A 16,330-nucleotide genomic window follows, 5' to 3' on the forward strand; every position below is an offset into this window, starting at 1 on the left:
GCCAATTATCAGAATGCCCAAAGAGAATATAAAATTCCGCATTTTTCCATATAATCTTGACATTTTACAGCACACCATAATTGTAAGGCCTGTTATGCCAATCCTTGTGAGTGCATCTGGTGGTATCTACATATGTGTTATGAATTCTGAATTTGTTCCATTTCTACAAAGGGAGACAGTCCATGTAAAATATTAGGGTATTTATCCAATAATTAATTGTATGATTTTCAACCAGTTACTTAGTACATCCACTGTCTCCTGAATTAGTAGCAAAATTAATTCAATCTATTAGGCTTATGAAATTTAACAAGCCATTTTAATGAAACATGATGTCTCCTCATGTCTGCCAATTTTTGTTCAGGTTCCCAAATTAAAAACAAACAAAAAACACACTTATTTCTTAGTCTGAAATTGTTGAAAAATAACTGTTCAAAGAGTTTGGGCCTACATTGAGCTCATTATAATTCTGAAAGCTTAGAGCTTTAGAATACTCTTTCATAAAGTGGAAAATCCGACTGTTAAGGGAGCAGGTGCTTTAAAATATGCTCAATGATTGTACATATGGTTATACAATAACCATATACTTTAGAATTTTTCTATACGTTCCTACTAAATTTACTTTTTTGGGACGAGGATTTCAGGAGTTTTCTAACTTTGTTTAAAAAATAAATTTTTACTAAAAAATCCAGGGAAAGGAGATGATTTAGTTGATCCCTACGCAGTGAAAAAGACTTCATACCAAATGATCAAAAAGTTTTGAGTATATTAGATCACAAATTTTAATGGCCTTTGAAACCAACTTAATATTATAACTGGCAATAACAATAATAAAAATAACCAAAATTTACTGAATTTTTACTATGTCTCAGGCCCTATAATTTATTGTAGAGTTTAAGCATAGTAGTACACAATGTAATTATTAAAGGTCTTTCAATTAAACATTAGAACATCACAAAGGTTATATATAAATGTTTGAATGTGAGAATAAGTGCTAGTCACAAATTGCTATGGTAGGACAAACCATTTATGTCTTAATATAATATTGGGGTAATTGAACTATATAGTACTTACCTTCAGCAATTTTTAAAAAGGAGAATATATTAAGTTTTAAAATAATTGTAACATTGAATATGTAACATTTCTTAATAAACTCAATTGGTCTAATTCCATCATTAAAAAGTTAAAATATTTTGGTTCTTACATATTTCTAGTGTGTATTTCTCTACAAATGATTTTTTTCTGTGCTGATGAATATATTTAGTTGTACTACTATTTTCCTCATCAAATAGTGGCAAGTATTATTTCTCCTTATACTCAGTTTATGTTGATTTATTTTAATAGATTGTGAAATCAAAGAATCCACTCAAAGATTCATAAGCCATTTAATATTATGCTACTGATTTTTCTATTCTATCATTACCCTGTGTACTCCAGAAATATGATTTATTTGCACTATATATTTGATAATTTTTCATAAATTGTTCAACAGCAATATGTGTAATGCAAAGATGCTTTTGTCAGAAATTTGTATTATTAAACCAATGGTTAATCTTATATGAAAGATTATAAAGCACACATTGCAAGAATGCTACCTGATTCTATTCTAGCATCTGAAAAATTTATTTATCTTTCTAGTGCTAAGCATTATGAAGAAGCAGTTAATAATTACAGCCTCTCTGCTGAATATGTTCTCAAGACATGTTTGTTTGGTCATTATATTATGTAGGGAAAAAATGGTAAATTTTAATGTTTTTTAACAAATTAGCAGCCTGAAAGCTAAATATTAGGAGAAAGATGTGGCACTCAGCTCTGCTCCATAAAGATTAAGGCATGAGAAGCTCTATGGGGTAATTCTACTCTGTCCTATTGTTTATTGTAGGATGTTATCATGTCAGGTCTGACTCATAGTGACACTATATACATCAGAATGAAACATTGCCCAGTCTCGCACCCTGTTGCTGTTTGATTCTGTTGTTGCAGACACTGTGTCAATCCATCTTGTTAAGGATCTGTTTCTTTTGTGCTGATCCTTCACTTTGCCAAGCATGATGTCCTTCTCCAGGGTTGGTCCCTCCGGATAACATGTCTACAGCAGATGAGAGGAAGTCTCATCGTTCTCACTTTTAAGGAGCATTTTGCTGTACTTCTTCCAAGTCAAATGTGTTTGTTCTGGGGAAGTCCATGGTTTTTACATATCAATAATCTTTGCCAACACTATAATTCAAAGGCATCTCTTCTTTGATCTTCCTTATTTATTGTCCAGTTTTCACATGCATATGAGGTATCGAAAACATCATGGGTTGGGTCAGGCGCAGTCTATCTAATAGGGTTGCTGTAGGTTCTTTGTAACTCCGAATTGACTCATTGCCAATGGATTTGGATTTTTTGGTTTATGCTAAATATATCCTCAAGAAGTGTTTTGTTTGGGCATTTAAAAAACAAAGTTAAATTGTAATGTTTTTAGGCTTGGTATGTGGAGCCATTGCTTACCTTTTTAACAAACAAACAAAATCTGTCCTCTTAACAAAATTAAATACAGTTACAACCTCTAAACACATTTTGACCTCTGAGATGAACTTGACGATTTTTATAACATGAAGCTTCCTTTTGCTTCATATTTTACTTTACATACAATCAGCCACCCTCTGGTAAACTTACCCTCACGTGACCACATGTGTGTGAAGAGTAGAACTCCATAGAGTTTTAAATGGCTGGTGTTTCTGAGGTTACATCCCCCGACCTTTCTTCCCAGGCATTTATGGTGCTACTCAAGACCAACCTTTCTCTTAGCAGAGAAATGAATAATTTTGCTAGAATTGAGTAGATGAGTTACCCAACTTGCCCTACGTCTTATGTAAAATATAAGTTCATGTAAATTTTAGTCCAGTGACTGTTTTTCTATGTGTTCCTTCTTAGAATCCATATTAGTTAATCTACTGTTGATAGTGAGATGTGCAATACACTGAAAAGTAAATGTACATGTGCACAAGAGCTGCTTGTAATTTCCAATATAAAAAACTTAAACTAGCATAGTGCTTAAAGCACTTGACTGCTAACCAGAAGGCTGGCAGTTCAAACCCACCAGCCACTCCTCAGAAGGAAGGCTGGGAAATCCTACTTCTACAGTGATACTGCCTCGGAAACCCAAGGAGGGGTCACTGTGAGTCAGGTCCGACTCAATGGCACACAACAAAAACAACAACATGTTATTATTATTATAGGTCATGTATTGAGTGTAAATGGAATGTAAATATAAGATTTTAATTAATTCCAAATAAAAAATAGAAATTATATATGAAAGCATCATGATATCAGACATAGTACAAAAGAAGAGGAAGGCATTATTGTACATTTTGAAAGTAAAGGAAAAATAAACAAGAATGTACCAAAATAGTTCAATGAAATGCAAATGATAAACTTGCTGAAAATATTTTTTTTCCCTTTTCAAGCAAATTATCATAATCTGACTTGATTTATAATGTAGCTACTGCTACTTCCAAGATACTTTATAATCAAAATCAATACTGTAACCTTGGAAGATTAAGATAAATATAAAGTTATAATATGGCATTCATTTTATGTTCATTTTTGTGCTATAATATAATCTAAGTAGGGAAAGAGAGGGACTCTGGGATGTTCAGATAACATTTAATAAGTAATGCCATTGATTTTTTTCTATAGGAGCCCCTATGAATTTGAAAGTATACATTTCCAACTGAAAAAATCTTCTACCCATTGATACTAAAATTGTGTTTCTTTTTTTTCCTAATACAAATATTCTGCAAAGTAATAAAATTTCACTGAATATACACAGAGCACTGAAATAGAATCATAAATTATGGATATATGACTTTTCAGATGATATAATACAGAGATCATCTATTTTCAAATAAGGAACCTGAAACCTAAAGACCTCTTAGGACCAAGTTACAGAAGCTTAGTGATGGAAGAAGGGGCTCTGGTAGCGTAGTGCCTAAGGCACTTGATTGCTAACCAGAAGGCTGGTGGTTCAAGCCCACCAGCCACTCCTCAGAAGGAAGATGGGGCAATCTCCTTCTGTAGTGATCCTGCCTTGGAAACCCAGGGAGGGGTCACTATGAGTCAGGTTTGACTTGATGGCACATAAGAACCACAGCAAGTGATGGAAGCACTACTTAAAGGTCAATTTTTTCAGTGATTCAACTGAGTTTGAGTCCTATTTATCACCTCTCTGTAATGTGATGCATTCTAACATTAAAGACTGGCACTCAAAACTAAATGTACTATCCCTGAACTATTTTCTACCACATGTTCTCATCTTACACTGGCAAAGATTCTAGCATAAAAACGTCATATACTACATGCATCAGCACAAATGTTGATATTTGAAACAACATAAAGCTCTCTAGCCACTCCTCGGAAGGAAGAAGGGGCAATCTACTTCCATAGTGATACTGCCTCGGAAACTCAAGGAGGGGTCGCTGTGAGTCGGGTCCGACTCGACGGCAAATAACAACAACAACAACAACATTCATATGTGTGCCGATATGGATAATGTTAATAATAATAATAATAACAATAATAACAAACCCATTGCCTTCGAGTAGATGTCAACTCAACAACTATATAGAACAGAGAAGAACTAGCCCCTATGGTTTCCAAGGCTGTAAATCTTTACAGAGGCAGATTCCCACATCTGTCTCCCAGGTGATGGGTTTGAACCTCTGAACTTCCAGTTCACAGCTGAGTTCTTAAACATTTTCTCCTTTCAAACATGTGACTTTAGCTGATTAACATGGGAGTTATATGAGCTTTAAATAACATTTAATCAATACCTGTTTTGCTTTGTAAATTTTAAAATGCAATTTAGAATTCAAGTTGATATTGAGGAAAACAGAACAATAATTGATTTGGAAGACACCAGAGAGGTGATCCACTATTATGGTTTTAAACTGTGTTCTACTAAGGATTATAGTAGCTGAGTAGTTTTTTCAGTCTCCTTACAACGAGTGCAAGTTAGATTTAATTCTTGATCTAATATTTCTTCTGCTAGTTCTGTTCTCTATTGCAAAATATTTCCATTAAGCTAAAAGAAAAAAGCATAGTCAACCAAAAATTTGATAAAAGTAATAAAAAATAAATTATTTAGGAAATGGATCCATACACATATATGCCTATAAATCTTGCGTATAATGTTTTCTAAAATTTTTAAAACATGCATAGTTTTACGTATTTAAAAGTAGCCAGCCTGATGAAAATGCTCCTTCTTGAACATTCGTTGTTACTTCCTCTTTTCCTGATTAGTGTTTATGTAAGATTTGTCCAACCAAATGCCTTCAATTAAATGACTCAGACTTTATAACATTTCATTTATTCATTCAATCATACATTCATAAAGTACAACCTGAATGAAATATTATCCCCGCCTTTGAGAAGCTCACTAAGCACTGGAAAGAATTGTCACAAATAACACAATGTCTTTCAATGTTATCTTAAACTCTGATAAAATAGCTTAGCATTTTAATTTTCACTATAACAATTTTACCTGCTTATTACTGAAATACACCTGCTATGAAGGTCAAGTTAATTTTATAAGTTAAATATAGTTATTAGAAGCACTCAGTGTTTGGTGATATGTTGGGATTGAATGAATATACCTTGAAATACAAAGTAAAATTTATGTTTTTCTGGTATATACTTAGGGTTTGGCATTTTTATTGATAATACGATTTAGAGCAGGGTCTTGCATTTAGTACCTGCAATATTTGTCCTTTTGACTTATTCAGTATGCCTTCCTTCTATTTAAATTTTAAAAAGATATAAAATATTTGTTAACTGCTTACCCTATTATAATTTTTTTTGTAAATTGGAATTTTATATCAGTTCCATCCATGCCTTTCAATTACTTAAAAATGGTCATTCGCTTGACCTTCCATCTTCTGGATCTATCTCTATAGTTACCATTATGTTTTATTCCTTAAAAGTTATTGCTGTTTCTATCTTCAATTTGAATTGAAGTATAGGTGCTTAAAAAATGTTTTGCCCATTTCAAAGCAAGAAAATAGCATTGATAAAAAACTGTTTAAATGCCTTCATGTGATGTGACAGATTCTTAGCTAGAGGTATTCAGATATTGTTATCTTAGAGTGTTGTTTCTGATATCACTCCCACAATTAAGTTTAGAGTTTACATTCTACCTCTTCCTCCTCCACACAATATTTCTTCTGTATTGAACATCATCTTTTCTCAATGATATTATTTATAGCATTGAGCTCATTGGTAGAATTTTCTTCCCTCTGCAATTTTCTCCTTTAAGTTTTCAATTCTTTTTTTAAAAAATTCTTTAAGAAGTCCAGGTTTATGTTCAAACTACTATGAATTCTACGAACTCGTCTATAATATTTAAGTCAAATCTTATAACACACTGGAAGACACAGATAGAAGTCCTACTTATAATTCACTTTTGACTGGAGAGAGTAGAACGATGCCACAAAATAGAAAATGCAAATTTTTTTGAAAAGAGTTTTGAGACAGCAGGAAAATTCACAACTGCCAGAACCAAATTTAGAAGACGTGAACACGCAGTGGAGTTGAATTTTTGAGTACAGTGAGTTGAGAGGATATAAATCGCAACCAAAACATCACTTCAGAGGGATGCAGCCACTCTGATTATAACTAAGGGGTCACAGATAAAGAATCTCAACCACATACTGAGGGATCATTTAGCCATAACTGTGTTTTAAAAGATGAGAAGTAGGTAAAAAAGCAACTGTTTTTCCAAAATCAAATAACAAATAATTGTTAAGATTCAGGTCTTTTAAACCCCACCCAAATGATGTTTCCTCTTTATTCTCCATATATTTTATGCATGGCTTGTTCATAACTCTACATCCCATAAACCATCAGACTTTTTGTCTCTACCTTTCTATTATGGGACGTATTAATATCAAGAAAAAAATCAACTTAAAACATTTAGAACTAATTGGTTACATGGGCGATATAGAATTAGTGAAATGATCACTGCAAACTAACATACAATCTGTTTTGCTTTTATCATATGCATACCATGAACAAAACCTTACTGAATAAGTTTCCAGCAGTCATCCTTAACTATAAATCTGATGAAAAGCAATATGTAAAATATTCTAAATTATAATTCTGTTCAAGAATTTAAATATATCCCTTGCATTCTTGATTCAAGCCAGTTGTTTTTTTTAGAAAATAATTAAGTTCTAAATATCTCATTAGCTCAGATTGAAACATATTTTAATTAGAGGTTTTCAAATTAAATATATTTTCTTTATTTCACTTGCTATTATTTAAATATTTAAATAAAATAGTGTTCTGAACTATTAGTTTTAAAAAAATTCATAGCAAGTATAGTTAATCAAATAATTTATAGTTTATAAAAGGAAATAACTCATTGTTGTCTCCAAATTCCTTGAAAAAACATTTTTAAATGTTCCAAGTTTAAAAATAATGTTTTCGAAGCTATTTCATTGAATTTATATTTATCTGTTTTTCTTAAACTATCCATTTAGATATAAGTGTACACTAGATATAAGTGTACAATGAACTACGGTAAGCTCTTACGATACTGGTGGTCAGTATCATAAGAGAAAATATAACAAGATATTTTAGATAGATTCCTAATAGTTGTAATTCACTTTCATAAATGTGGTATAATATAGATTTGCATTAATAATGGTGTCAAAAACATTATTAATGAAAGGAAATATTTATTGGTGGGAATTTTAAAAGGTATTTTAAGATACTTTTACACTGATACGATTGAAAACATTTGTCCAAATTGTTCACTTAGGCTTAATTACCTAAAATATATTTATTTAGAAAACCAAATCCATAGATATATCCCACTCTTCTAATGTCCCAACATTTTTCTTTCTCTACTTTTGTTTATTTTATTAAACTTCCATAAATTTAAATGGTTTATGATTAATATGATGTTAATATACTGTTTTTATACAAAAAACTCACATAATGTTAAAATACATATATGTGTACACAGATTTCTTTCTATAAAATATTTTTAACTTTTTTTACTACTTAGTATTTTCCTACTAAGTGATTATTTTGCTTCCTTTTTTTCTTTTCCTTGTTAATTTTCATCTGAGTGCCCTATGTCAGGCTTAAGAAAGCAGTTTCTTTAACTTGCATTCTTCTGTGCTAACAAAGTTTGTTAACTTGGTCTTCATTTTAAAATTGTATTTCCTGATACATGTTTTTGTTTGTTTTCTTAACTAGTGAAAAAGGCCATAGATTTTAAATCTAGAGGATTTAAATTGTTTCCAGGGAAAGACAACAGCAACAAATTTTCTATCTGTGAGTGTACTCCTTTTTGTTACTTTTTCTGGTGCAAGAGTGGAGTTTGTGCTGTCTGTGTTGTTTGTGTGTGTTTTATCAAAATGTTTGTGTATTTACCAGATTAACTGCATTAATATCTATATAACATGCATGGTGGTTATTCAATATTTTATTGCATTTAAATGTGTCCAGTTTTATAGATTCATGCGGTAAACTCCCAAGCTCAAATTGTTTCTGATAAAATTTAGTCCATTCCTCAAAATATAAAAAGCTCTTTTGAACTGGTGTGTTGATGACACTTTACATTTGTAATTCTAAGATATGAAGGTGGAAATGGGTAAAATTCATAAAAATTGTGATTTATTGTAAGAATTTGTGTTTGAACGCATCTAAATTTCACCATAAATAAAATTCTTCTAAGGAAAACTTATTTTAGAATACCATTGTTAAATTTAAAAACACAGGATTACTATTAATTAGAATTAATTTAACCAAGCTCTTTAAGTCAATAGTTATTGGAAAATATATTAATTAACTGATGTTTTTGTTGTTCACTTTTGAACACTTCATGATATGATGACCATAAATATACATATTTAAGTGCTTACCAAACACATAAATTTGCTTACAAATTCAGGGAACTGAATTCCACCCATGAATCTGAGACTAAGAATATCAGAATTATATCATTAATCCATATTACCACAAACAAACAATTTTATTTTTAGGAGAGTGATGCATTTTGTTTTTGTTGTTATATATAAACAGCAGTTGGAAAAAGTGTTCTACCTTACTCTTCCAAATGTACATATTAACAGCTTTGAAAGAAGATATTTATGGCAAAATACCTAATTTTTAAAATGACACTTAGATAGTAAATAAGAGAGTAATTATCATAAATGACATATATTTGCATATTATTCTGAAGAGAGACTATATTTTTCCACATTTTTGTTTTTTCCTTAATTCCAAATCATGTGAGGAGATAAGTTTATAGTTATTTGTTAAATACAGTCATCCAGTATAATCATATCAGAAAAGGATTTTATCAACATATTTATCCACTTGTATATAAAACAGCAAATGACACACATTGAGCAGTTACCTCTGTTATAAAGAAATAAATTTGATGCATGTATGGTATCAAATACACCAAGGTGTGAAAATTTTAAAATATGATCTTATTAGTTACACTTGAGAATACTAAACCGACAGTGGCAGACATCAAAAGGAAATCAAATATTTACCTGTATAATTATGTTTTCTTGATAAATTATTTTGGGATTAAATATATATTTATAAGATTGATACTGTTTTAGGGAAAATAAATAATGCTACAATAGTTGAGTCACATATAATAGTATTTGGTATATCTTGAAGAGAAAAACATACTATACTCCAGAAAAAGCAAACTCATTGCCATCGAGTTGATTCTGACTCATAGCTACCCAGAATAGTTTTCCGAAGTGGTAAGGCTTTGCAGAAGTAAATTTCTCCATCTTTCTTTCGTAGAGTGATTAGTGGGTTTGAACCACCTACCTTCTGGTTAGCAGTCAAATGTCTTAGGCACTGCACCACCAGAGCTTCTTACTTCTCATACTAGAAAATATAAATGCGAAAAACATTGCCAGAGTGATTTAAGACTGGTTCATCGTTTTCCCATTTGGTTCCACAAATGCCACTTATAAACTGCATGCTGCACACTTGCAGGTAGTCTGTGGAATTCAGACATTTTATATCAGCAAATACAGGATTTATCAAAATACTATAAGATGTATATACTATTCTATATTGTTTATATATCTCATTAGTAGAAATATATATTATTCCATTATTCTTGGACATGGGTTACAATAGTAACCTTAGACATTACACATTCATTGTTGTTGTTGTTGTTGTTATGTGCCGTCGAGTCGGCCCCGACTCATAGCGACCCCTCCTTGGGTTTTCGAGGCAGTATCACTACGGAAGTAGGATTGCCCAACCTTCCTTCCGAGGAGTGGCTGGTGGGTTTGAACCGCCAGCCGTCTGGTTAGCAGGCAAGTGACTTAGCCACTATGCTACCAGAGCTCCTACACATTCATTAGAGGGGGGAAAAAAAAGGCTGATTTTTTAAAAAAAGAAAAAAAAGAGTATTATTTAAAGAACATTTACTTTAAAAATGCCAGGGGAAAGTTAACATGAGCCTAAAAGGTTAATTGCGAGGCAAAAATAGTAATTTCTCTCATAATTTTAAAGCAGTTTTTGCAATTATCCATTGTATTTTATGTGAAAAATAACAAAGGACAAGGTAGTTTTAATATGGTATTATTATTATAGATCTGTTATTAAATAATTATTCAAGTCTTCATGTCTTTTGATATCACTTATTTAATGTGGGATAAACCAATTAAAGATAGACTATGCTTTGCTGACATTCATGTGACAAAAGAAAATAAATAAATAAATAAGGCACACAGTCCTGAAAAACAGTAAGTTCTATAACTTCCAGAGGTGAACACAGTCCTGGAGGATTTAAAATCCACACACTGCTTAAAAGGTTAGCTATGGGGCTCCTTTAAAGTTTAACAAGGAATGAATTAACAAGAGATTCAGGAAGCTGCAGTAGTCTTCATGGGGAGAATTTGGGTGTTTAAACAGCTAATTCCTATTTTTTGCTACATTAGTAGTTGCAATTTAAATAACTTCTATCCACCCCAGTTGTTCTTTATTGGAAAGAGTGGTTTTCTCCTTAAAGAGAAAAGTGTTTTTTGATTTAAAATTGGTAACAAGCACTCATGAGTTTAAATGGTAGAATTGATGAACTACTAGCCTTACTAATTTTCTAATAAGTTCTTTTAGAATACTGAAGTGGAATTTTAAAGAAACTTTGAGCTTCACAAAATGCATTATTTTCCTATCCTCTTCTTCAAACCCATAGTTTCATTCATTCACATTTTCCATTCATTCCAAAACTCTTTTTGAGCTACACCTCCATGCAGCACTATGCTACACTGAGAAAGTAAAGGAATGAATAAAATATAGTTTTAGCCCTCCAGGATATGACATTATACTGGAAAGCTAAATGAGTAAAGAGCCAATTCTTTTTAAAATATAAATTTTGTTACTGTGAAATGACAAGATCGTCAACACTCATGACCTTTGGGGTCTGATCAAGATCCAAAAGCGCCACTGTTTACAAGGTCTACCAAAGGTTAAAAGAAATAATACAAAAGTCTTAATAAAGGTGGCCATATATCCAGTTGTATAAGGTAATCTGGACAATAGTTTCCATAAGAATCAATTTATTTTTACTTTTTTAAGAGTAGATTATTTATTATATAAAATCAGAAGTCTTAAGAAAACATACTTATAATAACAATATTGTACTGTGATATTAAAGCATTTTTCAAGCTAGATTATGCAGTAATATTGAAAGGAATTGAGATTTCTAATGCATGTCTTATAAACACATAAAACACAGATATTCTGATGTTACAAGAAAAGCAATTTAATTAAAAATCATATAATTCTCTCCTTTCTTTGTCTCTAATTGTTGGGTAAAAGGGACTCATGTTTCATTAGTAATAATAATAATATCCTTGAATATAATAGCAAAAAAAGTATTGCCCATATGAGGTGCTCTTATTAACAGTCAGCGCACGCTCCGTGAAATTAAACTTTCAGAGAACACTCATATTCTTACCATTCTGTTCAGAGTAAAAGAAATAAAAGTGATAAGTACCTCCAATTGCTTAATTGCATTGTGTAGTGAAAACAGCTGATTGAGTAAATACTAACTTCATTTGAAATTTTGGCATCACTTCCCCCCAAAAAAAAACTCACTGCCATCAAGTCAGATCTGACTCCCAGCAACCCTTCCTTGGGTTTCCAAGGCAGTATCTCTATGGAAGTATATTGCCCAATCTTCCTTCTGAGGAGTGGCTGGTGGGTTTGAACTGCCAGCCTTCTGGTTAGCAGTCAGTGCCTTAAGCTACGGCTAATCCAGAAATATCTAAATATATGAGAAGCAAAACATTATATACTTTGACACTAATTAAATTATTATTCTAAATATTTTTCACTAAAGTGTAATTAAGTATATTATTTAAGAAATAATAAAAATATGTATCATGCAGATTATGCCACTATTCTTATGTTTTAAATTGGGAAGTCCTTCATCTAGTGCAGCCATCCAAGAACAAGGGTTCCTATGACGTTTCCAAACAGACTGAAACAGTCTTGGTGATTAAAATCATAGAATCTGAGATTAAATAGATGGAAATGATGAGGATTATAAATAAGTATGCTTTGCCTTTTAGGATAAGTAGTTTGGGAAACTGCTCTGAATTTTAATTAATGACAATTTCTTACCTTGATAAGCTTTCTTGAATGGTTATAAGGCTCAGGGTTTAAGAGTACAGTCTCTTGAGCTACAAAGTTTGCATTTAAATCCAGATTTGGGCACTAGTTAGTAATATGATGTTGGGTAGTGATATTATCCTCTCAGTGACTCAATTTCCTCACCTGTACAGGTGCATAAAGATAGTAGTTACCTTTAAGATGGTTTTGAGAATCACATTGTCTGGTACTTATAAATCACATTAAACAGTGCTTGATGCACAGCTAGTACTATGTGTTAGCTATTGTTATAAATCATATAGAAAACTTAGCCAAGTCCCACTTTTTGAGAAGATAATGATAATGAAGTGGAAAAAAAAAAGATTTTCAATTATTTTTATTTTCTAAGGTATTCACAGATCACTTGTATATTAACCAATAATTTGTGTTGCATATTGTAATAGAATAAATAGTTAAATCTCCTCCATACCAGCTTTTTTCTTCCTCTATACTCCATGTTAAAGACGTTAGATTTCAGTAAGATATAATATAAACCTAAATTTCTCTCCCTTTTATCAACTTTATAAATAACTACGGTATATGAAACTATGAAATTATAATAAAACAACAATTTAAAGAGTGAATATAAAATGTGCAAATACAGTACTCCGAATTATGTAATAAAGGAGAGATTCAAAAATTCTGGAAAATTTAGAGATCATCTTTTCAAACTAATGGACTTGATCTGAGTTTTGGAAGTGAGAATTGTAATAGGTAAAAGGGAAAAAATAGAGACACAGAGAAAACACAAACAAATGTATGGAATGAGCATGGCTAATCAATAAACAGAACAGTGAAGAGTCAGTTAGAATTGAGTGATAGATGCATCTTAGTGACTAGTGGAAAATGCAAATGATATAGTTGTTGTTGTTATGTGCGTCAAGTCGGACCCGGCTCATAGTGACCCCTCCTTGGGTTTCTGAGGCAGTATCACTATGGAAGTAGATTGCCCCATATTCCTTCTGAGGAGTGGCTGGTGGGTTTGAACCACCAGCCTTCTGGTTAGCAGTCAAGTGCTTTAGCCACTATGCTACCAAAGCTCCCAATGGTATAGTAGCAAACCTAGAATCATACAAAGTTTTAACAGTAATAATTTTGTATGAGGAAGCTTAGTCTTCCTCTCATATTCAAAATGGATTGGAGGTAGATGATAATGGAGTCATAAAAGTCACAGTAATTAGGATGGACTTGAACAGTCACATCAGGTGACAACGAGAGTTTTGGTGGCATTATCTAATAGACGATTAAAGTAGCAAGGAAGGAGCTTAGAAGCCATGACAAAACCATAGATTAAAAGTCATAGTAAACAAATAGTTTCAAGCCATGAGGAAAATATGATGTGTGAAGAGCTGTGGGTCTTTAAAATTGTCAAATGCATGTGTAATTGCCAAAAGAAAGGCATAGCCACAAAGCAGGAATTTAAAGACTTAAATAACAAGTCAAAAGACCTAGAAAAGCAAGAATTTCACATGGATTAAAGTATTTATAATAAAGTTGGCAACAAGGATATTGTTGGTGATATATATAAATAATTTTATGGAATTATAGAAAGATGCAAAATTTTATGTCCAATTAAGAAAATGGCCACATTAGACAGGCATGAATGTTAGACAATTATCTGATCGCTGTGTTTATATGCAAAGGACTCAATTTGAACTTAGAGATCAATCTAAACTAAATAGTGTTGAAATCTAGAGGCTTTCAACATTAACTTTACATTAAAATCACTTTGAAGGTAAACACACACACATACATATACACACACAGGTGATGCACTGGGCACCATCTAGACAAGTTGTATTCAAATAGGTCTGGTAGAACTAGGCATCTTGACTCTTCAAAGCATCTTAGATAATTCTGATGAACAGTATGAAATGAGGACCTCTGCGATATTTAGAGTTCCTCTGTTCAGGCACTATTACAGTCTTAAAAAGGGCAAAACAATAGAAATTATTCTTCAGTTCACAAAAGACTTAATTTATAAAACAATATCACTCAGATATTTCAGAACTATCTGGTTAATTAATCTTCCTATTAAAAAGTCTATTGTGGGAATTCATTTATACAGTGTGATCACATGCACTGATACTATTAATCAATCTTTCATTAACTGGGTACTCTGAAAAAACTGCTGAAAATGTGTATAATGGCAAAATAAAACTTAGTTATGAAAATCGCTACATGGCAAAGACATTGGTTTGGTTCTCAGAATAATAATTCAGTGACATGCACTGTAGGTAATTTGTGGCTTTGTTTTACTTTACCATGAGCAGACAAAATTGCTCTGTTATATACAGGTACAGAGTGCTAATAATTTTAAACTTTTTCTAGAATGTCTTATTTTTTTATTGAAACTTTAAAAATGACAGTGTCTCATATGATGCTGTCATGAAAGGTAGTGGTTTTCTTACAACCATTGATTACTGAACGTTATTGCACCTGGGAATGCCCTTTTCAGAAATTTTGCAATTTAATAATAATTAAGGGTGAAATGTAAAGTATTAATGTGTTATGTTCAGAATAGTATATAAGTCATTGGATATCAAGATTAAATTTATTTCCTAATAGGTCTACAAATAGAAAAAAAAAATGTTTTTGCCTTAGTTGAGTAAAGCTATACTTTAACTTCCTGTACTTGAACTATACTGATTATTAGAAAATATAAGAATACATTCTATGTAAAATTTAAGTGAATATAATTCTTGATTTTCTAATCATATGTTTTCCCCCCAACCCCATATTGTTACAGTAAATGAGGGAGGTATTAAAACGGCTTCCAATTTATGCCCAGATCCAGGAGAACCAGAAAATGGGAAGAGAATTGGATCAGACTTTAGGTAATGTTTTCCATTGTTCATTCCATTGTTTATATTGTGAAATTTTAATTTTAACTTTAAAAATTAATAATATGAAGATGAAGGCCTGGTGTATTAAAACATAGAACTGTGATAGCTAGATTTTCTACTGGTGCATCACTATCAGTAATATTTCATTATTTTAAAGTGACTAGTTAAATAAGGGGAGCTCTGGTAGCATAGTGGCTAAGGCACTTGATTGCTAACCAGAAGGCTGGTGGTTCAAACCCGTCAGCCACTCCTTGGAAGGAAGATGGGGCAATCTACTTCCATAGTGATACTGCCTTGGAAACCCAAGAGGGGTCACTATGAGTCGGGTCTGACTCGATGGCACATAACAACAACAACAAAAAGTTAAATAAGATATCAAATTTAACAGGACATTGTTTTTGGAGTTTTAATGATTATTTTCTTATCATGTGCAAGTGAAAAATCATGGAATTCGGATTTTAAAGACAAGAGTTTAATTCAAATTCTGCTACTTATTAATTCTCTGATCTTGGGTAAGCTGCTCAATTCCAGTGTATTGCTTTCTTTTCCTACAGAACATTCAGCAAATTTACATCATAAGTGAGCGTCAAAGGCTATAAAGCTTGTGAAATTGTACAGCAATGTTCTATAGACATTTTATTTTTATTGTTAAGAAGTGACCATAACTTAAGCATAAGTTTTAGGTCTATCTTAAAAGTAGTATTTATTTTATTGGACTTCAGACCGGTTCATTTTGGTTCAAACCAATACTGAGAATTTGCATTTCTACCCCAGATATACTGAATAAGAATCTATATTTT

The 16,330-nt window shown here is 31.8% G+C and overlaps 1 protein-coding gene across 1 annotated transcript in view; it reads left to right on the plus strand.

Annotated features, from left to right (window-relative positions):
* The window catches only part of CSMD3 (CUB and Sushi multiple domains 3), a gene marked incomplete at its 5' end in the record, with an annotated part of 1,439,134 nt that overhangs the window by 487,276 nt on the left and 935,528 nt on the right, over window positions 1–16,330 (plus strand). Inside the window, 2 exons of the mRNA XM_007955674.2 lie at window positions 8,245–8,322; window positions 15,434–15,521. Of these exons, the coding sequence (XP_007953865.2) occupies window positions 8,245–8,322; window positions 15,434–15,521 (166 nt within the window). The remainder of the gene's footprint in view (window positions 1–8,244; window positions 8,323–15,433; window positions 15,522–16,330) is intronic.

This window comes from Orycteropus afer, unplaced genomic scaffold (genome assembly GCF_000298275.1).
Source record: "Orycteropus afer afer isolate SDZICR_OR568_19922 unplaced genomic scaffold, OryAfe1.0 scaffold00530, whole genome shotgun sequence".
Lineage (NCBI taxonomy): Eukaryota > Metazoa > Chordata > Mammalia > Tubulidentata > Orycteropodidae > Orycteropus > Orycteropus afer.